The 27,560-nt window shown below is 47.9% G+C and overlaps 1 protein-coding gene across 1 annotated transcript in view; it reads right to left on the bottom strand.

Moving 5' to 3' along the window:
* SVOP (SV2 related protein) overlaps positions 1-27,162 on the bottom strand; it is a 34,501-nt gene extending 7,339 nt beyond the window's left edge. Inside the window, exons 1-11 of the mRNA XM_006098321.3 lie at positions 27,128-27,162; positions 18,846-19,006; positions 16,813-16,898; positions 15,613-15,711; positions 14,423-14,494; positions 12,436-12,560; positions 7,585-7,648; positions 6,256-6,381; positions 5,484-5,612; positions 3,679-3,752; positions 1,811-1,887 (exon numbers count right to left, since the gene is read on the bottom strand). Of these exons, the coding sequence (XP_006098383.1) occupies positions 1,811-1,887; positions 3,679-3,752; positions 5,484-5,612; positions 6,256-6,381; positions 7,585-7,648; positions 12,436-12,560; positions 14,423-14,494; positions 15,613-15,711; positions 16,813-16,898; positions 18,846-19,006; positions 27,128-27,162 (1,048 nt within the window). The remainder of the gene's footprint in view (positions 1-1,810; positions 1,888-3,678; positions 3,753-5,483; positions 5,613-6,255; positions 6,382-7,584; positions 7,649-12,435; positions 12,561-14,422; positions 14,495-15,612; positions 15,712-16,812; positions 16,899-18,845; positions 19,007-27,127) is intronic.
* Positions 27,163-27,560: the final 398 nt, after the last annotated feature.

Genomic DNA, 27,560 nt, shown 5'->3' with positions numbered 1-27,560 from the left:
CTGGGCCATACCTGGAAGGTACGAAGAAAATACTGAGTAAACGACTTGCCCAGGGCCCCACAGCTGCTTGGCGCCAGCACTCGGGCTCCCTGGTTTCTGGCTGTGAACTTGTTCCACAGAATTTCTTTCCCACCAGGTATAAGAGAGAGAGCTTTTGAATGGGGTTGGGAATGACCAGCTGGGGGCCGAATCTGAGCTCCTGCCTGTTTCTGCCTGGTCCTCGAGGTAAGAGTAGTTTTTACATTTTTAAAATTATTAAATTTTAAAACTAAACGCAGAGCCTGGCCGGCCGGCTGGCCAGCGTAGCTCGGTGACCAGGAGGTCACAGTTCGATTCCAGATCAGGGCACGTGCCCGGGTTGTGGACTTGATCCCCAGTAAAGGGCGTAGAAGTGGCAGCCAATCAATGATTCTCATCCCTGATGTTTCTACCTCTCTTTCTCTCACATCCTTTCTGAAATCAATAAAAATATGTTTTTAAAAAAAAGAGAGAGAGAGAGAAGAACACTTCGTGGCATAAAAATGACATGAAATTCAAATCTGTGTTCACAAATAAGGTTTTCTCGGACCACAAGCCATGCCTGTCGTTACACATTGCCCGTAGCTGCTTCACCGCTACAGTGTTCGAGCCACTCGCCTCACCACGCCTACAGCGTTCACTGTCTGGCCCTTCATAGAAAGAGCTGCCAACCCCTGCTTTGTAACCTTCCACCGGACCCTCTGCTTGGCTGAAGCAGGTCCACTGTGAGGGGCATGCAATTACGCTCCATCAGTCCCAAACTCCAAACCTACAACCAAGCTGCTTCCTCAGAGCAGTTAATTTAGACGCCCACACCCCCCAGTGAGATGTGACTCCGCCATCTCACTAAATCCTTAACCCAACAAATAAAACCATTAGCTGCGATGAAAGCGGCTTAACACAGAAAAAGATAATTGGGCAAATCCTGCAGACAAGCGAGAACCTGACCCCTTTATCCCCCATCCTGGGTTCAGTGCTAGGAAGTTAGTATTATCTTAAGGACAGAACGATTTGAAAGCCCAGGCACTGGCATCTAGACTTTGCTTTTTATTCGTGTCTTTTGTCCGGTGGTTCCCACCTCCAGCTACACAACAGCATCACCTGGGGAGCTTTTATAACACGGATGCCCCGGCTCCACCCCAGGGATGCTGATGAAATTGGGCCGGGCATTGTTTAACTGGCGCTGGCATTGTTGAAAAGCTCCCCCAAGAGATTCTGTTGTGTGGCCAGGATTGAGCCCCAACCTGGTTCTCAGACTTAACGTGCACAGAGTCCTAGCGGTTCAACTCAGTGCTGTACTTCATGGAGCTCGGTAAGATAGGACTCTTGCCCGGCCAGCGTGGCTCAGGAGTTGAGCATCAACCTATGAACCAGGAGGTCACGGTTCCATTCCCAGTCAGGACATGTGCCCGAGTTGTGGGCTTGACCCCCGGTTGGGACCTGCAGGAGGCAGCCGATCAATGATTCTCTCTCATCATTGATGTTTCTATCTCTCTCTCCTTTCCTCTCTGAAATAAATAAAAGTATATATATATATATATATAAAGAGTGACTCTGCTGTCGTGTAACTTCTATAACGACTGTCTAGGTCTCTGTACAGCGCCCTGGAAACCACAGCCCAGATCTTCTAGGCTCAGATTTTGCACAAACTTTCTCCCTGGAGTTTGTGGGGTAAAGTCAGTGGGATGTGTGCAAGGCCAGGCCCTGTGAGGGCAGAACCTGGGGTGGGAGTGTGTGTGTGGCGTGTGCTGGGAGCAGGCGTGGTAACCGGTGAACGGGCTGCCATACTCACTGCTGCAGACGTCTCCTGCCTGGAAGAGCTCCGTGGTGAGCAGGACTAATCCGTAGTAAGAAAACGCATTGGAAAACCTGCCAGGAGAGAAGCAGGAGCGGTAAAGACATGGGCCTTCCGGGCCTTTCCGGGGCCCTGGAGCGGGAAGATGGCGGCTGCAAACCACAGTGATGTGATAAAGGGGATTAAATCTGTGTCCTTTGAAAGATCAAGAGCTGGATTCTACCACAGACATGCCACCCCCAAGGCTGTTTACTCAACAGGCAATAGGGGGAGGGTTGGGGGACCCACATTTAGAAGAAAGCACAGCGTTGACACCTGTCAGGGCTTCTGGGTTGAGTTGGTCTGGTCGGTCCACTTGGAGAGGGGAGGAGGGGGCGGAAGCTTTACTAATATACAGAACATACAGAACTGGGCTCCAGCTCTCTCCCGGAATTCCTGAGAGCTAAATCAATACACCAGTCATTTATCAAACAACTGCTGTGTACCCAGTACAGGGGTGGAGTCTGCAGACTTCACTAGACCCTTAGGTCAGAATGAGGCAGTTCATTAATTCCTGACTGTCCCAGGAACCCGGATACTCAAGTCTGGGGGACCGAACATTCTCATCCAGTACAGTATGTGGGAACCCCGTCGCAACCAGACGCCACTGATTCATTTCCTCGGGCTACAATATGTGCTGGCAAATTTAGTGATTTCTCCAGCGCGCTAAAATTAGCCTCTACTTCATTGCTTCCGTATTCACCTAGTGTCGGCTCAACAGAATTACGTGCTCTCAAAGACAGATACCCTCAACTCTGCACCCCTCCAAACGCCTTTAAAAATCCTTTAAAAATCCGACAGAATGGCACACAGCACGTGTTTCATGAGTGCTTGGTGAGTTGTTTCATCTCTCAGGAAGGCAGGGGCAGAGTTCTGTGTATGGAATTCTGTAAATGGAGCCCCGTTCTATATGTTATCGAAGTTTTCCCCTCCTCCTCCCTACAATTAACCACTTTCACTGGCCTCCCCACCCCTGCTAACTAGCACCTCTGCGCAAAGGTGAATAGGAAAGGTGAGAACTGGCTGAAAAAGAACACAAAGCCTGACCCAGGCCCAGCGCCTGCACTGTTGATGTTGTGTACACGGCTGGGTAGAAGGAGAGTTGGAAGAGTAGCTGAAATTTGACTGGTTGTGGAGTTAAAAGCCCCACCCCCAGCCCTGTTATTAAGAAAAATAGAATATGATCAGGACTGAGAGTTCTAAGAATGCCCCTGGCAACCAAATCGATGCTTCCCAAACTATGGGCCCTGTGCCACTGGTGGTGCCCGAGGCAATATGCGTGGAGCCGGGAACTGATACAGCATCAACATGAAATCTCATTGTGGAAAAAAAAAATCCCTTTTAAATTTCCTTTCGATTCTTTTGATTGTATCTCTGTCTCAAGTGATGAGTTGCTTATGTTAGTGAGTCCTCAGCACCTCCCCTCTCTGTCTGTTTCTCTATCTCTTAAATACAGCCACTCAGGCCTTGGCAAACCGTCAACCTGGCAACTTTTCACTGTATTTATCTTTAAGGGCGCCTTCTATCTATGGCCTGAAATTAAGGTGTGTTTTTTTTCCTTTAAAGAAGACATATAAAGTTTCCTTTTCAAATGCATTTATCTGAGTAAAAAGTGAGTCAAATGTAAGAACACAACTGGGAAAATAATAGTACAGGTGCTATCTGGGTGAGACAGAGGCCAGGAAAGTGATGCTCCAACCACTGAATTTTGCAAACGTTCCCCGAGATCAAAAAGTTCTCTGTGCTTTGTGTTCAAACAAACCCACCCCCACTCCCAAAACAGGGCACAGACGAAGGGGATCAAAATGTCAACAAATGGCTCTTACCATATAAACCACAGCAGCAAGGTTGTCCATCTAAAATGGGGCGTGAAAAGGTCCCTCATTTTGCCTCGGTCTTCCTGTTTCAAGACAAAAACATGCAGGTGCGTGGGTACTGGCTGGTGGCCGGAGACTGGTGGACACCCGTGGCTGAGAGGGAGGTTTCTCGTGGGCTGGACACTCGGGCTCCAAGGACCCAGGACTCAAATCTCCAGCCCATTGCAGCCAATTAGGCCCCTCCAGGACCCAGCAATGTCCACAGGCTTCCCTCCGAAGGATGGACACATTCTGAAGCCCCACCCCAACCTGGAATCCCGGAGCTGGGAAGCAGACCCCTTGGGCTTGGGCCCCCTGACACCTCTTAGGTAATTCTATGGCCCCAGGGAGCGGCAAACCAGCCCAAGGGGTGTCCAACCATATCACCTCTCGCCCCCAAGGTGACAAAAATTAATGTGCCAATCGATCACTGAAAGCCATTTGCCAAGAGACAGATTAGCTAAATGGCCCAGTTGCCAATGTCATATAATTTGCTAACTTATCAAATCTTTGCCCTATTCTTTTTAAAAATATATTCTATGACTGATTATATTCTTCTTCGATATATTTAATGAACATTCTTTTTCTCAGTAGCAGTTTGAGAAATGCTTACTTACTTAAACATGCTAAAACTGAAAAATTACAGGCCGCAGGTGGTTTAGTCTCTGAGTATTGCCTTCATGAATAAAAATATCTTGGTAATATATTCTTCAAGGAAAAGACAGCATTCATTAAATATGCTTATCGGATATATTTGAGAATGCATTTATTGACTATATTTAGGAATATTAAGCAGAATATATTGATGAATAAATGTATGAATAGGTACATAGAGAAAATATATTCCTATTTACTAAATATATTAAAAAAGAGTAATCCTCAAGACACATTTTGGGTAAGTGGGTACATTAGCAAGTTAATTCAGGAAAATCTGCTTTTGGAAAATTTGTCTGCCCTTCTCTCCTCTTTTTGCTTGTCTCAGAATTCACCACCTCCTTGGACCTTCCTGGACCATCCTGTTTCTGGAAGTGGATTTGGGTGTGTCCTCTGGCCTGTGTACCGGCAGACCATGCAAAACACCTCCCCTCAAAGTGGGGAAATTTCATCCAGTTCTTTTTGCACAATATAAAAACAATCAGAAATATAATTTTATTTTGAAAGATAATTTCTTTGTAGGGTCTGAGGGCAGGAACCGCAGCCTTTAATCTGACTGCCTTCTCCCCCCACCTCGCACCTCGCACCTCCCCACCCCCGCGCTCTGTGCGCATGCGCGTGGGAGGTGCCCATACATTCTCACTGGGGTGGATTCCCTGATGGTATTGCCATCCGCGCGATGCACCATCCATTAAGGGCGCCTTCCAAGTGCAGTTTGGCGCCCTGGACCTAAGCCTATCACGGCACTTTCTAATGTGGTTTTATTGTCCAGCCTTTGGCGATCAATCACATTTGCTAATCAGACGTAATGGGCGCTGAAAGGTGAAACCGAAGCAGGAGTCGTTACGGGATCCATTAGTGGGCACTGCGTGACATTTCTCTAATCGCTGGAGAAACTCTCCAGGTGGCACTTTTCAGGGCTTGGCAGTGAAAACACACCGATTGAAGCTGCCAGGTTCACCTTGCAGGATCTGCCCCCGCCCCCCCCCCCCCCGCACCCCCACCCACTCCATGGACTCCCGCCATCACACACACACACACGCAGGCCCCACCCACGCACAGGTGCACCCCTGCCCGCACAGGGACACGCAAGCCACAGGATCCGTGGACCAGGGACTGACCTGTCTGGAAATGATGAGCTTCCCCAGCGGCATGGGGGCTCCATTTTCTGTCGCGATCCTCTTCAGGGTGGCGATGGCCTTTTCCTGGTTCCCCGACAGGACATCATACCTTGCACTCTCCGGCAGCCACTGTAGGGACAGGAGAGCCACGCGGGGCAGGTTAGGGGGGAACAGAACACTGGGTTCCAGCCTCACACTCATCTGTGGGTAGAGACCCTAAGGGTGGGGGCCCTGGAACCAGAGGACTGACTTCCAAGCCTGGCTCTGCCATGGAGTATGTTGGCTGTGTGACCTCGAGCAATGATCCGACCTCTCTGTGCCTCCATCTCCTCATCCATAAAATGGATAAAGGGCATGATCTCACTGGGGGAGGGGGGAGTTGTGTAGTTTATGCAGAGCTGAGTGGAGATGGAGAGATCATTCGAGCTTTTGGTCCCAGTTTGAGCTGGGTTTCTGTCACTTACACCTTAAGAGTCCCAACTGTTCTAATACAGTTACCTTAAGGGTACATCTTGCAGTGGTGGGACCTGGGTACCCCTCCTCCATCCCCCGCTATCTCCCTAAAGAGCATCCCAGCTGTGTTTGTCTGGAGGGAGCCCAGTACTCCGCACTGAGCCTACCCCAGGCCCCGTTCCTTTGTCTCATGTCTTGATTTAAAAAAAATAATCGAAAAAGGTAGCGTTGGCGCTCTCCCACACACCCTCCCTATCAAAATACAGTGACCAGCAGAAGGGCCATAGCAGAGGCTGAGATCTCTTAAAGGGGTACCTACAAAACACAGGACAGCAAAGATGAGGAGCGGGACAGCCGAGAGGAGCAGCAGCCAACGCCAGCCCAGGCTGGGCATCACAAACACGGCCAGGGCGACCTCGAACACGGTGCCGATGGCCCAGAACACCTGGACAGAAGAACGGAGGTCAGCGGCAGGGGCAGCAGTGGCCAACACAGGGAGCAATCTCAGGGTCACTGCCGACAAGATAACCCACGTGGGTACGGGGTCCTCGGGGTCAGCAAGGTCAGAATGGCCATCGCCGTTCCTGTGGTTTGTACGGCTGGGCCGGAGCCACCACCTTGTCCAGCCACAGTGCAGAATGTTTGCGTGGCACCCACTGGAGTGTGCGCTGTGGCAGCTCTGCTTAAGGAGATCAATAGGACCCATATTGTGCGAGCTCAGTATGGTAAGTGAACACGTTGGGTTTTGTCCATTGACATCCATCTCCCCTGCCCAGCAGCGCTCCAGTGTCCTTTATCGGAATTGCCTCTTCCCTGTGGGACTGCAACTCCTCTGTTTGCTTCTCCAAGTCACTATCCGTCCTTGTTCACCTTGGATCCACAGGCTCCCTGTCCTATGGCTTCCCACAGGGATGGGAGGGAGGGAGGAAGGAAAGAGAGATTGGGTGTTCATTCCTCTGGCTCCCTCTCTGCAGGGTAGTGATGGGCTGGCTGCATCCCTCAGGTGAAGGTTACAGCTCCCATCCAACAGTCCTGGCCAAACCTCCCTCTCTCTCTCTCTTTCCCTCCCTCTTCTCTTCTCTTCTCTTCTCTTCTCTTCTCTTCTCTTCTTCTCTCTCTCTCTCTCCCTCTCTCTCTTCTCTTCTTTCTTTCTCTCTTTCTCTCTCTCTCTCTCTCTCTCTCTCTCTCTCTCTCTCTCATCAAATGAAGAACTTTCAAAACAACCATGTTGAAATCAACATAGCTGATCCATTTAAGTCTTTGCATACTGAGTCTGTTATATTTTTCTTTTTTTGGTTGTTAATCCTCACCTGAGAATATGATTCCATTGATTTTAGAGAGAATAGAAGGGAGGAGAAGAAAGAGAGAGAGAGAAACATCAATGTGATAGAGACACATCGATTGGTTACCTCCTGCATGTGCCCCGACTAGGGCCGAGGACCAAGCCTGCAACTGAGATATGTGCCCTTGACCGGAACTGAACCCATGACCCTTCAGTCTGAGGACTGATGCTCTATCCACTGAGTCAAACCAGTCAGGGCTTTTATATTTTTCTTAAACTCGCTTTTCCTTGTCCTGCGGCTCAAGACACCTGAGGACCTCATGCCAGAGACTGAGAAGTCTCCACAAATCCAGCCACCCTCCTTACCTCGATCAGCAAAATACACTTGGCTCTGGCTTTCATGGGAAGGAACTCAGCATACAGCGTCACCCTGGGGAGGCAAAGAGAGAGAAAGGGGGTTAAGGCCAGGACTGAGTAGGAAGATGGCTATGACAGCTTTCTGAAGCTCTAGGCCAACATCCCCCCGAGTGTGGTCCATGGACCACTTACATCGGAATTTCCTGGGACGATGACTTTAGAGGTACACCCCCAGGTCCCTCCCCAGACCTTCAGAAACAGACTCCAAGGGGTGGGGCCCTGGCATCTGCATTTTTAACCAGCTCCCCAAATGATTCTGACATGTGATCATTGCTTTCATGGAGCCCTCTCCACAACCCAGGGGGACACCGGGTGGTGGGGTGATGGACACCTGCATTCTAGGACTGTTCCTCAGGTTCTCCCTGTCACTCAAGTCCCAAATAATCTGGAAGAGCACAGGCCTTTCAGTCTGTAGGATGCCCTGCATCCTGGGTCCATCTGATGTCTCCTTGTGACCAGGCCAGACATTCACAGAAATAATGCCAAACCCTTCCCAGTGCCTGATGCCGGGGGACCTGATGTCCACCCATCTTATCACTGGTGCTATTAAGCGTCATCCCCGGATCAAGTTGGTGTCTGACAGATTTCTCCACCCTACTGTTATTATTTTCCATTTGTGATGAGCAAGTCCTCTGGGAGGGAACATTCAGAGATTACCCTAAATCCTGTTACCCACAGACCTTCTACCCTCCAGCTTAAGCATCCCGTCTATTGATTATTTCTGCCTGAATAAATCACCACGATGATGGTCACAAAGGGTATTTTTATTTCCATTATTCTGTCTACATTTATTGGTTGACATTCTACTATAAGGAAAAGGTGTCCCTGCTCCCCTTTCTCTCTATTTGTCTATATACCTATCTACCTACCTACTTACCTACCTATTCATTTAATCAATAAGGATTTGTGGATTTCTGTTTTATTCAATGGATTGTAACCCATTTCTGCCATTATTAATTTGATGCTCAGACTGTCCTAGATCTGCACAGTGCAAGCCCTTTTAAGCTAATTCCTATGTCTTTTTGCTGCCTCCCTCATTCCTTGAGCTCTTTCTTACTTATTGGCATGATAAGATGTCCTTGCCTGAGCCCTGGTGTCAGCCATTTTTCTAAGAAGCCCTGGTTCCTTTTGGCAGATGATGGTACTTAGAAACCAAGATCTGCTACAGGGATGTCACTGCTTCTAGGCCCTCTCAGTGAACACAGCTAAGAGATCTATCTATCTATCTATCTATCTATCTATCTATCTATCTATCTATCTCTGTCCGTTCCTCTCTCTCCCCACATACACACCATATATCTATATCTATATCCATGTACAGGTATTTAAAAAGCAACAACAATGAGCTCATACTGATACTTTCAATTCCAGTCCAACCAGAAGGTTAGGGTTCTTTCTAACCTTCCAGTTTCCATGTTTGTAAATCCCTTCTCCAACATTGAGGAATCTGGGTCTCACTATCCTCAATATATTTATGTACCTGGTCAGTCGATTTCCTTGTGTGCTCAATGTAACCAACGCCTTCACTGCACCAGCAGCCTCCTCCATCCACCGCCTCCCCACGCCCCTCCCTCCCCTTTCCCTTCCTCAGCCACTGGACAGGCCCGAGGAGAAGGGAACGTCTAGACCACGCCCCCATGCTGCCTTCCATGTTGTAGGAAAAGGAGACCTTCTCTTTCCCCTCATCTCCCACCTAAGCCAGGCACCAGAGCTACTTGGTGGCCTCATGTTATCCTCCTGGCTCCTCATAAGGGAGGTGGGGGTAGAGGGAAGCTAATTTCCACGAACCCTTTCGAGGCAGATGGTGCTCAGGACCCCTCCCGATCTCCTGGAATCCCTTTACTAGGCCAGTGGGCAGTCAAAAGTTATATTAGAATTTTCTGCTGCAGAGTGATAGGGTCCCTAACCTCCCCCCTCACTGTTCAAGGCTCAATTGTACTTGTTCCTGAATCTGTGTCAGGATCTGCTTCTCATAAGGCAGCTTGGGAATCTTTCCATATTCACATACATAGATCTACAGCATTATTTTCTAACCCTGTTGGTCAACATGTTGATGTTTGCCATTTCCTGTTTTTTGCAACCTCGGCCACCAGAAACGTCTTTTCCCGGGATTGCTGTGCCCCACACTTGGCCATGATTCATAGCGGCTTACAATGAAAACGAGCTGTTTGATCTACATCCAATGTGTGGTGATTATGATTACAATGACACTGAAAAATAAAAGAATGAGCAACAAAACTAGCCATGCCAAGAAGCAGCTGATCCTGGCGTAAATAAACCCTCGCTGCAAGTCATCGCATTTACTGCGGAGCGTTGGCCATGGAGACTTGCCATTTGGATCCCAGGCTTAGAAAGAAATGACCTGTGCTCTCCACTCCTCATTTCTGCTTAATCTTTGGGAAGAAAAGATTTTTTTCTTTGGAAGAAAAAGCCGTGCCAAGCTCAGGTTTGTGAGCGAGCTCATTGTAGACGCCAATCTGAAGAACCTTCTGAGGCAGGTGGCAGGGTAGACCGGGTGGGCAGCTCCCTGGGATGCACATGCATTTTTTAAGAGCAGTGAAAACACAAGTCGGGCGCCAGTTAACGAAGGTTTCCATCCAGCCTCTTGGGAAAGTGGCATTTCTGCTGAAGCACACAGCACCCTCTACTGGACAGAAGAAGTGATGTGCCCAGGTGCCCACCTGTATATCGCGCATTCTTTTGTGTGTGTGAGTTTGTGGGTTTAATGATAGGTGATGATCATTTGGGGGTGGGGAGGATGCTTATTTGCACTGAAATTTTTTTCTAAAACGAAAATGTATGGTCTGTAGTGATAAAAAGAAAGTGACATTGACCTCCCTTGCTTGAATTAAAGTCTCTTTTAATGTTCCTTCATGGACAGAAAATGGAATTATTAGTATCCTAAATGTGGTTCCTATTTCCTGCCTTAATTAAAAGAATAGCACCTGGCCAGTGGCTCAGCTGGTCAGAGTATCATCCCGATACACCAAAGTTGCCAGTTGGGTCCCCCGTCAGGGCGCATACAAGAGTCAAGTGGAACAATAAATCCATGCTGCTCTCCCTCTCTCTCTCTTCCTCTGAAATCAACTTAGAAAAATTTAAAATAATAAAAAAAGAATACCACCTGCTCAGAACCACCCATTCTACGTTCCCAGAATCCTCCCCAAATCAGTACTTAGGCCCCATGGGCATTACTGATTTACCAGGACCTCTGACTACGTAAGCTCAGAACCCTTTCCCAATATTTGTTCAAGTGAAAGAGCTCTGGCGTTGGGCAACCTGGATTGGAACCAGTAGATGGTTTGCAAACGCTGCCGTACAATTTCCCCTCCCTGCACCTGTGCTCCCTCGCAATGAGACTTGGCAGCGCACTCCATCCAGAGTCTACGTCCTCATCCCTTCAGTCTGGGCTCTGTGACTTGCTTTTTGATCAATAGGATGTTGCAGAAGGGATGCTGTGCCAGTCCCAAGCTTGGGCTTCAAGAGGCTCTGTGGCTTCTGCTTGCTCTTGGACCCCTGCCCAGGTACCATGTGACCAGGTGCCTGGGCTAGCCAGCTGGAGGACGAGAGGCTGGTGGAATGCAGAGGAGTCAGCTGTGGCCATTCTAAACTAACCAGCCCCCATTCAATTCACCAGTTGACTGAAGACACATAAGTAAGCCCCACTGAGACCAGAACAACCAATCTGACGAACTGCAGAATCACAAGTTAAACAAACCATTATTTTTAAGCCATAAGTGTTGGGATTGTTTGTTACAAAGCAAAAGTAACTTCCACACCCCACTGAAGAACCACCTGACCCCACCAGTCACTTAGGATCTCTGAGCCTCAGTTTTCTCATCTGTAAAGTGGGGATAATAGGATTGTTCAATGGACAAGATGAGATAGTGTGAAGAGAGCACCTGGCACAGGCCTAGCACTTGGTCAACACTCAATTAATATCATCATCATCATCATCATCACTATTAATGCTAATGCTGTTGCTCTCACCAAGAACTGATGTGAACACCTACGTTGAGGGAAGAAATAAAGGAAAGGAAAAAAAGGAAGAGAAGGAAGGACATAGAAAGGCACAGATCAGAGCAGAGAGATGATCTGGCTCCTTGTTAATCATATAATTTGTATATGAGATGATGGATGTTGTCTAAACTTATTGAGGTAATCATTTTGCAAGATATGTAAGCCAAGTCATTAGGCCGTATTCCTTAAACTGCTGTATGTCGATTATATATCAATAAAATGGAAAGAAAAAATTTTTAATTAAAACATTGTAATGCTATAATTTGCATTCATACTAAAAATTTAGAGTACGTTATAAGGACTTCTCATTGTTGGGCTCTTAAAAACTACACAGCACAATCCTACTCATTTGGTTTTGCGAGGTGGTGCAATTGGGTAAAGCTATTCTAAACGAATGGAAACTCTTCGTTACATTTAATTACATAAAAATATCTTCAACTAAATGTTTCCAAATAATGAACTTAGGGGAGCCATTTTTATAACTAGATAAGAACATTGCCCGATGAAGACGATTATTTTTATGTAAATGGCTGAAGCGAAAGAGCTGGGAGGCCAGTGGCTCTCTTGGGTGGTTAAATATTTCTTCTGTAATTCTGTTTGTGGTTTTTATGTGCTTTCCTCATAGACAAAAGAGTTATAGGATACAGTGAAGATAGGATGCTTGGAGGATCAAGTGATGTTTAAATCTCAGCTCTGCTGTTTACTAGCTGTGAGACCTCGAGGCCCTGCCACAGGTGACTGGCTGCCTGGCTTCGAGGCCAGAGCTGGGTATTTACTTACGACTGGGGGACCCCTCCGATCCCAAAGCCCACCAGGCCCCGGAGCACCAGGATCCAGCTGTACACGGGCGCGAAAGCACTGAGGATCCCGTAGTACAGAGTCCAGAGCACGCTGATCTTCAGCCCCTGCACAGATGCGAGACACCAAGTCACAGGGCTGCTCAGCACCGCCAGGTCTCAGGGCCCCCACATATTTAAAGTCACCCATAGGGTCCTGTTCAAGGGGGACCCATGCAACCAAGGATTCTCTGTGTGGGTGCTGCCCACCCCTAGGAGGTATGTGGCAAAATTGTGGGGCTTTCTTAGTTGCCCCAATGATTGGCATGGATAGCCAGGGCCCAGAGGTGTAAGATGTCCCATCGTGCATGAGACCCAGGAAGACTTGTCCTCCAGGCCAGTGTTGCTCAGTGGTTGAGCATCGAACTGTGAACCAGGAGGTCAAGGTTCAATTCCTGGTCAGGGCACATGCCCAGGTTGTGGGCTCGATCCCTGAGGCAGCCAATCAATGATTCTCTCTCATCATTGATGTCTCTCTCTCTCTCTCTCCCTTCCTCTCTGAAATCAATTTAAAAAATATATATTTTTAAAACCTTAAACTAAATGAAAAGGACTAGAGAGGAAATTTGGAGGTCTATCAGTTGATTTTGGGTCTTTGGGAACATGACTTTAACTAATAGAGAGAATATTTCAAATAACTGCGAATCACCTTGCAAGGAAGTGATTTCTTTTTCATTTTAATAGTCATTCTTCTGGTTATGGCCAAAGGAAGCATCCTCGTGGTGCCAGTGTGTCTTTAACACCTTTTGGACCACCTACCAATCTCTCTTTTTAACCAAGAGAGCAGTGGGCGACTGTGAGCAGCTAGAACTTAATAACATTGTTTTATTGTCATTGTATGTACTTTTGCAGATATTTCCTTAGGGCAGCGGTTCTCAACCTGTGGGTCGCGACCCATTTAGGGGTCGAACGACCCTTTCACAGGGGTCACCTAAAACCATTGGAAAACACATATATAATTACATATTGTTTTTGTGATTAATCACTATGCTTTAATGATGTTCAATTTGTAACAATGAAAATACATCCTGCCTATCAGATATTTACATGACGGTTCATAACAGTAGCAACATTACAGTTATGAAGTAGCAACGAAAATAATTTGATGGTTGGGGGTCACCACAACATGAGGAACTGTATTAAAGGGTCGCGGCATTAGGAAGGTTGAGAACCACTGCCTTAGGGCCATTGTTACTGATTTCCCATTTAAGACGCTCGGTAGAGTTTCTTTTCCCCCCAAAAGAATTCATGTCATTAAACTACACACACAACAATGGATACAAATAAAGGTATTGGGTACCTAAGAGAACAGGTAGGACAGGAATTATTCAAGAAGGAAGCCCTGGATCTATTGCGATAATAATAAAACAACACTGATGCACTCCTAAGCCCATGACTATGAAGTTGGTGCCTGCCACACACAGACTTAATTCCTTTCTTTGGGCGTAAGCTAGCTCAATGGAGATTTTCCTCCTAGGAACCCAAAGGGTCTTGCCATGCACATGCTTGGGCAACCCCGGGAATGTGTGATTTCAAGACTCCACAGTGGCCCCAGCGCAATGTCTTCTCATAGCACATCAACAAGACTCCTAACTAGGCCTCCCACGTGCTCAAGCAGCTTAAGTGTTGCTACTTGTCGCAGTCACCACGGAGATAACCTAGGCCCGTGGTCAGCAAACCGAAGCTCGGGAGCCACATGCGGCTCTTTCCTCTCATGTGGAAGTCTTCCACAAAATACCACGTGCGGGGTACGCACATACAGTGCGATTGAAACTTCGTGGCCCATGCGCAGAAGTCTGGTATTTTGTGGAAGAGCCGGTATTTTGTGGAAGAGCCACACTGAAGGGGCCAAAGAGCCGCATGTGGCTCTCGAGCCGCGGTTTGCCGACCACTGAGGCTAGGGGACAGGCGCTTAGGAGAGATGGCCTTACTGTTTTCCTGCCGTACTGGTCTGAGATGTTTCCCCAGAGGGTGGAGCTGGACATCATGCCGATAAAGACCACCTGTGGGTGGAAAGAGGGTTTCTGTTAGACGGTGACACGGAACACTGATCGCAGAGAAAGGGCACACCAGATGGAACCTGCGACGTCACACCCTAGCGATAACAATGAACCAGCATTCGCTGAGATCCGGCTAAGGGGCAAACACGATTCTGGGTGCTCCATGCTACTGTCGAAACCTCACAACCATCCTAGGGGAGGGGAGTACTGTTACTGTCCCCATTTTACAGATGAGGAAACTGAGACTCAGCGAGGGGAGGTCACTTGGCGGGGGTCACACATCTATAAGTGGGGCAGCCCTGGCTGGACTCAGGCAGTATGGCTGCAAGTATTATTGATTTCTTGTCCTGTTGCTAAGAAAATATCAAAGGCTGCAAGACAGAGTTTGGAGAGTATGAAAACAGGAGACAGGAGGTTGGGATGGGAGCTGTAACCCATTAGAAGAGAAAGCATTCATGGAGCACTGACTGTGCTGGGCAAAGTCACTGTTACATTGTTAATCCTTGAACTGAGCTAGTGAGGTTGGAATCACCATATCCATGTTATAGAAGGGAAGCCTGAGGCTCAGAAGGGTTAAGAAACCTGCTCAGGCCCGGCCGGCATGGCTCAGGGATTGAGCATCGACCTATGAACCAGGAGGTCACGGTTCAATTCCCAGTCAGGGCACATGCCTGGGTTTTGGGCTCGATTCCCAGCAGGGGGTGTGCAGGAGGCAGCCAATCGATATTGATGTTTCTCTCTCGTCGATGTGTCTATCTTTCTCTCTAAAATCAATAAAAACTTATTAAATAAAAAAATAAAATCTTCAAATCACCCTCCTGTGGGAGGTATTGGCACCCCCTTTTGGATGAATGAGGTGTATAAGGTCTCCGTGATGTGCCCAAGTAGCCTGCAACTTCCCGGCAATTGATGTCTGGGGACCCCAGGGACTTGGACCGCTGGGTGCAGTAGAGGTGGCTGCCAACCGACCGGGGAGTAAAGGGAGCTGAGGTCATGGTGTTTCCATGCAGAGAGTTTCATTCTTTTCTGCTGAGCAGCTGGCAGCAGCAGGGGGAGGGGCCCCCCACAGACCACCCCAGGGGACCGGAACTGGACCCAGCGGGAGAGCCGCTGCTGCCTACCGAGGTCAGCAAGGCCACCTGCCAGCTGGGGAGCCGCCACTCGCAGTGCAGCTGGGGCGCGAGGATGCTCAGGATCATCATTTCCATGGCGTCGGCCATCTGCGGGGAGCAAGCAGGTGTCAGGAGCCAGGACGCTGCCTGGTGCCCGGGCGGCTGACCCCTGGCTCAGGGACCCCTCCTCCCCCATGAGAGCCTGGGCGGCTGACCCCTCACTCAGGGACCCTCGAGAGAGAGCATGCAAGAACCCCTCTTCCATTGCCTGCTGAGCGCCCTACCACACATCAAACACACCACAATCTCTGGTAGATAAGCGTGTGTGGTACATGCGGGAATTGACAACTAACCATTCAACATTCTTTGTGTGTGTGTGTGTGTGTGTGTGTGTGTGTGTGTGTGTGTGTGTGTTTCCGTATTTAAAAAAATAAAGGCATTCCCTGAATGGAGTGGGAAAACATCGCATTTCAAAAATTTGAGAAATTTTTTTTTTTACAGAGATAGACAAGAATCTTTTCTCTTTAGTTCAACTAAAGACTAGTTTGTCTTTGGTTTAAAGGCCCTTGTTCCTGTAGAATTCTCTCGTCTGACCTTTTAATATATTAAAACATACTAGGAAGCGCCAGTAATGAAACATCCTTTATGGGACGAGGTAGACCGAACCAGGGGGCAGAAATGAGAGTCCAGAAGCAGACCTATGTGGGCGTGGGAAGGTGATGGGGGATACGGGTGGCCTTTCAAATCAGTGGGGAAATTAAACATCTATTTTGGGAAATATTTAATTCGGTTGCCCTCTTGCACCATTCCCCAAAAGCAATTTTGGTTGTATTACCGGTCGAGATGCGTTATTTGCAATAGGAAGACGAGGGGATTTTAACAAGAGACGTGAGACTTGGGAAGCAAAGGGCTCACTCTTCTCTGTACCTGCTTTTCTAGGGGGAGCTCCGCAGATGACGTCACGGTCTCAGCGTAGCCCTGAGCCCCCAGGGACGGAGAGCCGTTTAATTAGCCAGAAGCGCCCACTCCTCCTGAGGGCAGTTGCCAACATTACCCGCAAGCACTGACCTCCATGACCACCATCATGACCCTGACTGATTCACCCCGAGGCTCTCTGTGGAAAGAGCTGGGTCCCTCCCCGTAGATCATGGAAACCCAGTGGAGCAGCAGAAGTTAGGGTTTCTTGGAGATTGAACGGGAGGTCCCTGCCCAGAAATACTTGCCCAAGCCAGACAGCTTCCATTGGAATTTTCCAAACCCAATGGCTTCCACCGCATCTTCCACCATGAAAGTATCTGGAAAGGAGGGAGGGGGAGGGGAGGACGGAGTCAGGGCATCTTGCAGTTGCCCTAGTGTCGGGGTGTCCCGGGGGTGTCCATGGGGGTGTCCATGGGGGTGTCCTAGTGTCCGGGTGTCCCGGGGGTGTCCAAGCTCTTTAAACGCAGCACATGTCGCTTCTAGAATTTATCTTAGAAGAATATTCTGGCAAGTGTGAAAAGATACCTTGCTGCAAAACCCACTGCAACATGGTTTACAAAAGGGAAAACTGCCCTGGCCAGTGTGGCTCCGTGGTTAGAGCGTTGGCCGGAGCACCAAAGGGTCACAGGTTCCGTTCCCAGTCAAGGGCATGTACCTGGGTTGCAGGTTAGATCCCTGGCCCTGGGGCTTGCTCTCTCTCTCTCTCTCTCTCCTTTCCCTTCCTCTCTTTCTAAAAATTAATAAAATATTTTTTAAAGTTTTTAATTTAATTAAACAATAAAAATATTAGAGGATCCTGCTGGTGGCCCTTCTTGGGCTGCCTCTCAGGATCTCAACAGTCCCTGCTGGCAATTTACATCTTTTGGGAATTTCAATCATGGGCCTCTAACGTCAGCCATGATGTTCTCCAGAAGTGTGAGCTGATGTTTATCACACCAGCAGGTTCTGTGTGTTTTTCCCCTGGCAAAAATATCGAGGAGAGCCCTAACCAGTTTGGCTCAGTGGATAGAGCGTCGGCCTGCGGACTCAAGGGTCCCAGGTTCGATTCCGGTCAAGGGCGTATACCTTGGTTGCGGGCACATACCCGGTGGGGAGTGTGCAGGAGGCAGCTGATCAATGTTTCTCTCTCATCGATGTTTCTGGCTCTCTATCCCTCTCCCTTCCTCTCTGCAAAAAATCAATAAAATATATTTTTAAAAAAATATTGAGGAGACAGCAGAGCGAGTCCTATGACATCATCAGTAATATGAAGAGTAATGATGACATAAGGGTGCACTCTCGAGTGTTCACCACGTGCCAGGCACCGCGCTAGGAGCTTGACGTGCATTCTCTCGTTTCGTCCCTGTCACAGCTATCCGTTAAGGCCCCGTCTTAGCCTCATGTACAGAGGAGGACATGGACGTTCCCCTGTCACTCAGCTGGCACACTGTAGATCTGGGAGTTGAGCTCAGACCAGCCTCTGCTCCTAACCACTGCCTCCTCCTCCCTAGTCCTGGCCCCCTTAGCTCTGCCAACAACAGGCCTTGGGGTCAAGTCATTCATCCTCTCTCCTGTTGGGAATCTGGGGCCTCTCAGGAGTGCATGGAATGTTCTGTGATGCGGAGAGACCAGGGCCCACAGCACCCCCTCAGGTCTCTGGGTTTGCCCAGCTCTACCCAGAGGCAGCACAAGGTCCTGGGTAGGAGTGGATTCCGAGGTCAGATCGTCTGGGTGTAAATCCAGCGGGGCTAATTTCTAGCTGTGACTAAGGTAAGATATTTAACCTTTCTGTGCTTCAGTTTCCTCTCCTGCTAAGAAGGGGAAGATGGATCGTAATAGTTCTAATTAGAAATGTTGTAATTAAATAGGTAATTTGAATAAAGTGCCTCAAACAGTGCCTGGCACAGAGTGAATCCGCAGCTAATGTCAGCTGTTCCCATCACTGCTATCATCATCACCATCACCACTGACACCATCACCACCACCACCTTCATCATCACCACCTTCATCATCATCACCATCACCACCAACATCATCATGTGTGCTGTCCTCAGCTAAGTGTTATGCAGTGATGCTGGTGGCAGGGATTGTGATGTAACCTTTCCTGCTGAAGTGAGCCATGTAAGTTCAGCTCACACTTTCAGTATCACCCCTGTGCCCTCTGGGCCCTCCTACTTGCCTCTTCACGAGATCCCCCTGAGAGTGCCACCTGGGGAGGCAACCCAGGCCCCTCAGAGCCCCTGACTGTGGCCTGGGCTGATGCCCCAAAAGCAGGGCCCCCTCACCGTCGGTGGGATTGGCAAACTCCTTGGGCACAGCTGCCCCATCGTCTAGTTCGACCGCCTGTAGGCCCGTGCGGACCCCTTCAATCTGGACCTCATGCTCTCCGGAAGCCGCGTCGTCCTCTGACCTCGCACTCTCGCCCGTGCGACGAAATTTCACCACCCTAGAGGAGAGAGCAGAGCTGGTCACGAAGGCTAGGACTCCCCCTCCACAGCCTTGCTGCACAGCTCTTGTGCCCAAGACAGGTGAACGGCTTTTTTTCATGGTCAGGGGAGTTGGATGGGTAGGAGGTTGGCGTTTCTATTGAATTGGCCTTAGAGGCTGACAACTTCCAAAGTCGTGCGTCAGGGCTGCCACATATGGTTGTACAGGTTGAGCACCGCACAGCTCCAATGGGGCTCCAGTCACGTGGTAGGCTATGGGACTGGGGAGATCTTTATTCTAGACTTAAATAGCTTGGGAGCTTGTGTGTTTCAGAATTGAGACTCATCTCTCTGTAGCAGAGATAACAACGTGCTCACCTGAAGGTTACATCATGCCCACAAGAAGTTGCCTACATGGGATTTTTTTTTAAGTGGATATTACGTTTTTTAAAAAAATATATATTTCATTGATTTCCCACAGAGAGGAATAGAGAGTTAGAAACATCGATCAGCTGCCTCCTGCACACCTCCTACCAGGGATGTGCCCGAAACCCAGGTACATGCCCTTGACTAGAATCGAACCCGGGACCCTTCAATCCACAGGCTGACGCTCCATCCACTGAGCCAAACCGGCCAGGGCTACATTTTTTTTTAATTGAAAGAATTCACATGAAAGGCAAGACTTCTGATGTCTCTTAAAACAGTAGGCTATCTGGCCATCTGGGGCCCCTGTCTCTCTAAGGCAGCGGTTCTCAACCTGTGGGTCGCGACCCCTTTGGCGGTCGAACGACCCTTTCACAGGGGTCGCCTAAGACCATCCTGCGTATCAGATATTTACATGACGATTCATCACAGTAGCAACATGACAGTGATGAAGTAGCAACGAAAATAATTTATGGTTGGGTCACAACATGAGGAACTGTATTTAAAGGGCCAGAAGGTTGAGAACCACTGCTCTAAGGGCGTAGTATGGCTAAATCTGGTCAGTGTGGTCCCTGTCTATGGGACAGTTCAACTCTGCAACCCACAGAATAAGGGGTAGTGTGAAATGGGTTCCAGGAAGGGACTCTCTGTCCCCAAGAAGCAACCCCAAAATAAAAGCACACACAGTCCCCCAAGGCACCTATCTGTACACGACGAACACATCGATACGTATTAGGCAAAGGAAGGACATGAACATTTATGCACATTCTCACTTCGTTTTCAGGGATGAAGGAAAGGTCAGTGAGTCACCCTCGACTCTGAGGATAGCATCCGAGAAGGACATGGCTCTGCGGCCCGTAAATCTTCCTTGACTACGGCTCTGATCGCATCCTCTCCTCGAGGGCCGCCGGGGGGGGCCTTGCTTCTGTCTGTGACTGACAGCAACCACTGCAACCTTTCCGGAAGGTGACCTGTGATATCTTTCAAAAGGTAACATGCTCTGTGTGTCCACCTAGAATGGCGGTGCAGGCAGTTCATTGTCCGGGTAGACCAGGGGTCCTCAAACTTTTTAAACAGGGGGCCAGTTCACTGTCCCTCAGACCGTTGGAGGGCCGGACTATAGTTTAAAAAAAAAACTATGAACAAATTCCTATGCACACTGCACATATCTTATTTTGAAGTGAAAAAACAAAACGGGAACAAATACAATATTTGTATTTGCATGTGGCCCGCGGGCCGTAGTTTGAGGACCCCTGGGGTAGACCCAAGCAGGCGACGATTCGCCGCCCACAGAACGGCCCGCTGTGGATTCTTAGCTAGCCGCCTGTCAGGCCCAGGATGTGCACTTGCCATCGATTATCTTATTTAACCTTCACTTTCACTATCCCCATGTTCCGGATGAGGACGCTCGAGCACGGAAGGGCTGGGAGCTCGTCCAAGGTCACACAGTGGGTGTGTAAGCCAGGCTTTGGTAACGCCACCTGCCCTCCCGGAGTCCCCACTCCCAGCCTCTCTGCTGGTGCTATGCTCCTCTGAAGCTCACAGGCTGTTTGCAGCTTCGCATGTGATAATTATCCTCTCAATGTGACAAGTATGAACAAACCCAGAAACCATCACTGGGAGAGGAGGAACGACAGAGAGGGTGGCACAGCCACTTAAGAAAATGTCTTCAAAACTGTTTGTAAGCTGATCTGTGTCCCAATAGCCAAAGACAAGCACAATCCATGTGTCCGTCAGCGGATGGATGAACACAGTGTGGTCTAGAAAGGCAGGGAATTCTGGCGCGTTCTACAACATGGATGAGCTTCGAAGACGTTACACTAAGTGAAATAAGCCTACACATCAGGATAAATATTGTGCACCTCTATGAGGGGGCAAAAAAGAGTCAAATTCACAGAGATAGAAAGTAGGTGCAGGAGGGAGGGAGGATGGGGAAGTTAGTGTTTAATGGGTATAGAGTTTCAGTTGGGAAAGATAAAAAAATTCTGGAGAATGGACAGTGGTGATGGTTACACAATGTGAATGTACTTAATGCCACTAACTGTACATTTACCATGATCAAAATGGTCAAGTTTATGTAATGCGTAGTGTATCACAATAAACACACATACATACGCATACACACAAGTTGATCTGTCAGAGCCAGCAGGATAAAACTGTTGGGCTCGTTATTAAATATGCTAGAGTATGATCCTGTGCTCTAGGTCCTTGCCATGAAGGCTTGAGTGTGGTCGCCAACCAGAGGCCCAGTGTCCCCTAGGGTAGCAATCGGCAGACTCATTAGTCAACAGAGCCAAATACCAACAGTACGACGATTGAAATTTCTTTTGAGAGCCAAATTTTTTAAACTTAAACTATATAGGTAGGTACATTGTTATTAAGTTAATTAGGGTACTCCTAAGCTGGCCTTTGCTAAAAACGTGGTATTTTGTGGAAAAGCCACACTCAAGGGGCCAAAGAGCCGCATGTGGCTCGAGAGCCGCGGTTTGCCGACCACTGCCCTCGGGGATTATTAGAACTGCAGGCGGGAGCCCTGTCCCAGGCCTACTAGGTCAGCATCTGCATTTTAACCAGGTCCCCAGGCAATGCGTGCACGGCCACGTCTGAGAAGCGCTGTTGTAGATTATTGAAGGAGGCGTAGCGCTGAAGACTGGTTGCTTCTGGGAAGGAGGACTGGATGGAAATGAGGATTTCCTTGCGAGGGAAAGGAAATAGTCTTTACTTTTATTTTGGACCCTTCTTGTAATGGTTGCATTTTTGAACCTGGGCATCTGTACATTAATCATAAATATACGTAACAATCGCGACTCTGTACGGAGCTCTTGCTGATGGGGCAGCGTCTGCTGAGCATGTTACGTCTGTGAAATGGGAACGATGACGGGCGTGCAGGACCGTCGTGAAGTGTCACCGAGCCTGATGAACGGGCAGTTGCAGGCCAGGAGACAGTATGAGCTTGCCTCCCACCCGGCTCCACTCAGGCCACCTTTCTGCCTTGAACATGGAGTACACTGACCTTTGCAGAATGTGACCTTGAGAAAGCGGCTTAGCTCCCTGCAGTTTTACACCAGGATCTGCTCACAGTCCTCCTCTGGCTAAACGCAAGAAGCCAGGGCACCTGTATTTATGAACACTTTATTTATTTATGAACACTTGCCTTGAGGCAGACATAACAGGGGACCTTTGACATTAAATTAGATTCAGAAAGCCGGGCCTCATTTTGAATGGGTCGGGTTTCTAAAAGTATGTATCGAATACACGAGCCAACACTTCCCAAGAGAGAGAGAGAAAGAAATATGAAAGAAAATAGCAGTGACATATGTTAAATATATGAGGGCTTCAAAGCAGGCTGGCTCACAACTCCCTGGCATTTGTGGGGTATAGATAGCATATAATTCACCAAAATAGTTGGGAACATTTATTTTACATAATTTTGCTGTTTAAAGGAGAGATGAGCTTGAGGAACTAGCTGTCAACAGTCAAGACCTTGTTTGTACCGTCATGAAATTCATTCACCTCGTACCTTAAGTTAGGGTCTGAGACTTGATTAGGGTATTTTAGACAAGGAAGGTTTTTTTTTTTTTCCTCTTTCCATCTGAGTTTCTGGACTTCTATCCCTTAAGTTCATGAAGCTACCAGATTGAAGGAAAGCTTAACTCTCCTTGTGATGATCTCACGGTGCCACTTAAAGTCTTGCATGAAGAGACGTGGATAGAGCGTCGGCCTGCAGACTGAAGAGTCCTGCGTTCAGTTCTGATCAAGGGCAGAATAGTTTGTCTAAACTAGGACCCTTTAGAACAGTGGTTCTCAGTGGGGGTGATTTAGTCTCCCAGGGGATATTACTAATGACTGGAGACAGTTTTGATTGTCCCAACTCAGGGGGAAGTTGGAATGGTGGTTGTGACATCTTGTGGGTGGAGGCCAGGGATGCTGCTAAACATCCTATAATGCATAGAACAGCCCCTCACAACAAAGTATTATCTGGCCTAAAAATGTGAATAGAGTCAAGGTTGAGATTTAATACAACCCTGTATTACAGAGTAAAAGAGAAGGAACCAAGCTGGCGGCATAGGCCGCCTCCCACAACCACATCAAAATTACAACTAAAATACAGAACAACCATCATCCAGAACCGCTGTTATGGGGTGGGGCCACAACATTAGTAACAAAGGAACAGAATTTCCGGAGGATGAGGCCCAGAAATCAGGATTCTGAAAAGATTCCCAGGTGATTTTAATGTGCAGCCAAGGTTGAGAACCACTGCCTTAGAGTGAAGTTAGCTACCATGTGTTTGAAATAATGAGGGCTGAGTGGCTTTGAACTTGAGGTTGTAAAAGGCTTTGGTGGGTTAACCTTGAGGCTCCCTGTGCTCTCCCTACTTTTTGCCTGAAGTGGGTGACAGTGAACCATTTCTCCTTGGTTAAGTGCTACCAAGGGACTGATTTTTCAAATTTCACATATTTTATTTATAAATTATATTTATAATATGTATTATATTATTAAAGTTATTTCACATACTGACATGATTTATGTTTACATTTTTTAATTACTTTGTTTAAATCCTCATCTAAGGATATTTTTCCATTGATTTTTAGAGAAAGTGGAAGAGAGAGGGAAAGAGAGAGAAACATCGATGTGAGAGAAACACATCCATTGGTTGCCTCCTGCACGAGCCCTGACCAGGACCCAGGCCGGGGAGGAGCCTGCAACCAAGGTACGTGCCCTTGACCGGAATCGAACCTGGGACCCTTCAGTCAGCAGGCTGACACTCTATCCACTGAGCCAAAACGGCTAGGGCTATGTTTAAATTTAAATAGCCACATGGAGCTAGTGATTACTGTATTATATATTGCAGCTCTAAGTTATAAGCTTCTCTTATTTAGTTGTAGAGTCTCTTGTATCAAGGATGGCGCCCAAGTAAATTGGATAAATGAATAAATGAATCAACCCATCCATCCATCAATCAATGTAGTCTGCAAAACTTGCTTTCAAGAAATCATCCTAGAAAGGAAAGACCCAGAAAAGTCTAACTTGCACAAGGTCCCACAATAAGGCAGAACTAGACACAAAATCTCAGCCTCCGGAATGTCCTGGAACACGGTGTGGAGCCTGAGTGGACAGCAGGTGAAAAGCACAGGTTGTCCGTGGTCTCACAGGAACCATCCTGGAGCTATGTGAAGGAGGCCCAAGTACAAGGAAGGACTGTTTTCTTAGGCACCCTCGTCCCCTTTCCCCCTCCCCTGACCCGTAAACTACTTAGCAGCTTATTATCCATTAACACTTGGCCTCCCGTGGGACTGAGCCTGTTCCAAACCCCACTCTCGCCAACCCTCTAGAAGGCACTCTGATTCTTTAAACCATGTTGCTCTCAGGAAATGTGCTACCTGCAATCTGTGGGTAACATACACAGGGTGTGGCTTAAATCCATCTCAGTCGTGATTTGTACCCCACTCAGAGTCACATGGCTGTTCCTTTTTGTTTATTTTAAATAAACCGAGGCCAGCACATTTCAGGGCTAATTTTGACTCCATTCAAATGTAATTTGGGGGTTTTCAGAGGACAATTTTTGGAAGTCCAACATAAGAAGTCTATAGATTCTGCTTTTACCAATGATCTTTCAGATGTAATAATAATAGTAAATATGTGTTGAATGTTGTGTGTCTGTCAGGTATGTAGCACACATTGTCTCACTTTAGCTTCACAATAACCCCATGAACCAAGTACAACTGTGACCCCCATTTTATGGCCAGGGAAACTCAGAATCAGAAAGGTTAAGTCACTTGCTCAAAGTCACATAACCAGGAAGTGGCAGAGTCAGGATTGGAACCCAAGGCCCTTACTCAATAGCCAATACTCTTAACCAGTACACAATTTGGTCTCTAATAGATATTGTATATATTAGATATTATATATATATGTATATATATATATATATATACACACACACACACACACACACACACACACACACATACACATATATATGCATAAAATATCAGAAAAAATAATCAAGAAACATAAAACTGGGGTTTGGGAAGAGAGAGACTTACTTTTAATTCTTGTGCTTCTTTTTGAACTTGCCCTGTATGTAGATGATATAGTACTTTATCTTATCTATTAACATAAAATGAATTATTCTTTAAATTTAAAGAAGTAAAACCCTCCTGTTATTTTACCTTTTTTTCATGAAGGAAGGACTTGTCACGATAGTGTGAGGCTTGCATACCAGTAAATTAAATATACACGAATCTTTGAGTAACTCGCCAGGTTCACATGCTCTGACATTATTTGAAAATTTATCCCAGGAAAACGGCAGCTCCAATATGAATCGTATTGTTATTGTGAGGACCAAATTTCATATTTCAGCCTCTAAATTATTTTTTCACCTGGGGATAGTAGGTTGGCTTTGAACATGATACTTATTTTCGATGGAAGTGGTGTGTTTTCCTTGAGAGATCTGCGCTCAGATAGGTGCATTGTTATGGATTCAGACATCGACCTTTGGCTATGACCACTGGGCATCCTTCAGCATTTGTGAAAGAATGCCGTGTTACATAAGCTATGCTATTTGTGGATCAATTAATGGAAGCCTAAAAGCAACATTTGAATTAATTAAACATTGGAAATGAAAATTAATTTTACTCTGATTGAGAAGTAAATATTGCAATATCCTTCAGGACTCGGAGCCTCAGAGAGCTGTGTCAGTCACACTAAAAGTCACTTGGGAGAATGCCTCAGTGGCTTAGCGAGAGGGAAAAAAAAATGTTTCAAGTCAAGAAAATACACACATACGAACAATATCGTATCCTTCCCAACAAATCCAAATGGTGTCTACTGCTACCATCCAAATGGCTAGCGCTTCTAAAAATTAAAACAACAGTCCTCCCTTAGTGTGCTTTTTAATGCCCATCTCAGACTCTTGGGATTTGCTTAAGAAATCACCGTGGGCTTGTGGTAGGAGACCTCCCCAAGCCCCCCCTGCGAGGCCCCTGTCCTTTCCTTTGCTTGGTTATATTTCCTCAAAGGTCTCAGAACAAATTTGGTATCGCTTTAAAAATGCCCATCCGCTAAGCAGTGTGTTGCTGATGTTCCCAAGGAAAGCTGTTGACAGTGAGTCTCACTCTAGCTGTTACAAAAACCTTCCATTCAGAAGAAGGCAAGAGGTTTCAGCCAGGGTGCACAGCCCTCCCATTCACACGCTTCCTAAACAACCGGACTTTGCCCTGGCCTCCCCTCTGGGAAGGCATCTTGGCTTTTCAGACACCAGTTTCCAACCTCAGTCCTCACCCCCCTTGCAGAAGCCCCTGCAGAAAAATTAGGAATTTCACAGCACAGGAGAAGGGCTGGGAAAAGCCCATGTCATTGCATGGACTCGTAAATTCAGCCCACATTGCGAAACAGCGGCGAATGCTTTCTGAAAACACAGACCTCAACATCCCCTTAGGATGGAGAGCAATTAAAAGGGGAAGCAGAACACCCTGTAGATCCCCCATAAGATTCTGACGGATCTGAAAAAAAAAAAAAATAAAAATCGAACTGAGTCAGATACAGAGGCTGGGCTCCTGGGGTAGGAAAATGGCTTTTCTCCTCCAGGCCTAATTCTCTCTCCTCTGAAACGGTTCCCTTTAAATTCAAGAAGCCACGCAGCGATGCCCCCCTGCAGGGTTTCATATTTGCAAGGAAAGCCGGCCTGCCGCTCACTCGCCCCCCCTGGTACTCACGGCAGCTGCCTGAGCTGGAATAAGTCCTCCTCCATGTCCGCGCTGCGCGAGGACGAGCCCTTCTCATGGCCCTTACATGGTGGTGGTGGTGGATGACGAGCGGTCGGGGTTTCAGCACCGGGGGTGCCGGACAGCTCCCGCGCCTCTTCCTCCCTCTGGCGGCAGCTGTTCGGGGGAGGCAGCCGCCGGGGGACCAGCCCACGAGACAAAGCCTCCGCCGCCAGGAGACCGCGGCGAGAGTGGGCGGAGAGGAGGGGGCGGAGGGCAGAGCAAGCTGTGCGGGGAGAGGGGGCGGGGAGCGCCCTTCTGGTTAGAAGAAGTGACTGGCTCTCTGTGGCTGGTGGGGTTTTGCTGGGGTCCCCCTAGGGCACGCCCGCCTGTGAAATGGCTGGCGAGGTACCCATGGGCGCCCTTTGGTGAACGGCATCTCTCT

The sequence above is a fragment of the Myotis lucifugus genome, unplaced genomic scaffold, assembly GCF_000147115.1.
Source record: "Myotis lucifugus unplaced genomic scaffold, Myoluc2.0 scaffold_229, whole genome shotgun sequence".
Taxonomy (NCBI): domain Eukaryota; kingdom Metazoa; phylum Chordata; class Mammalia; order Chiroptera; family Vespertilionidae; genus Myotis; species Myotis lucifugus.
This window is presented reverse-complemented; position numbering and strand designations above follow the sequence as displayed.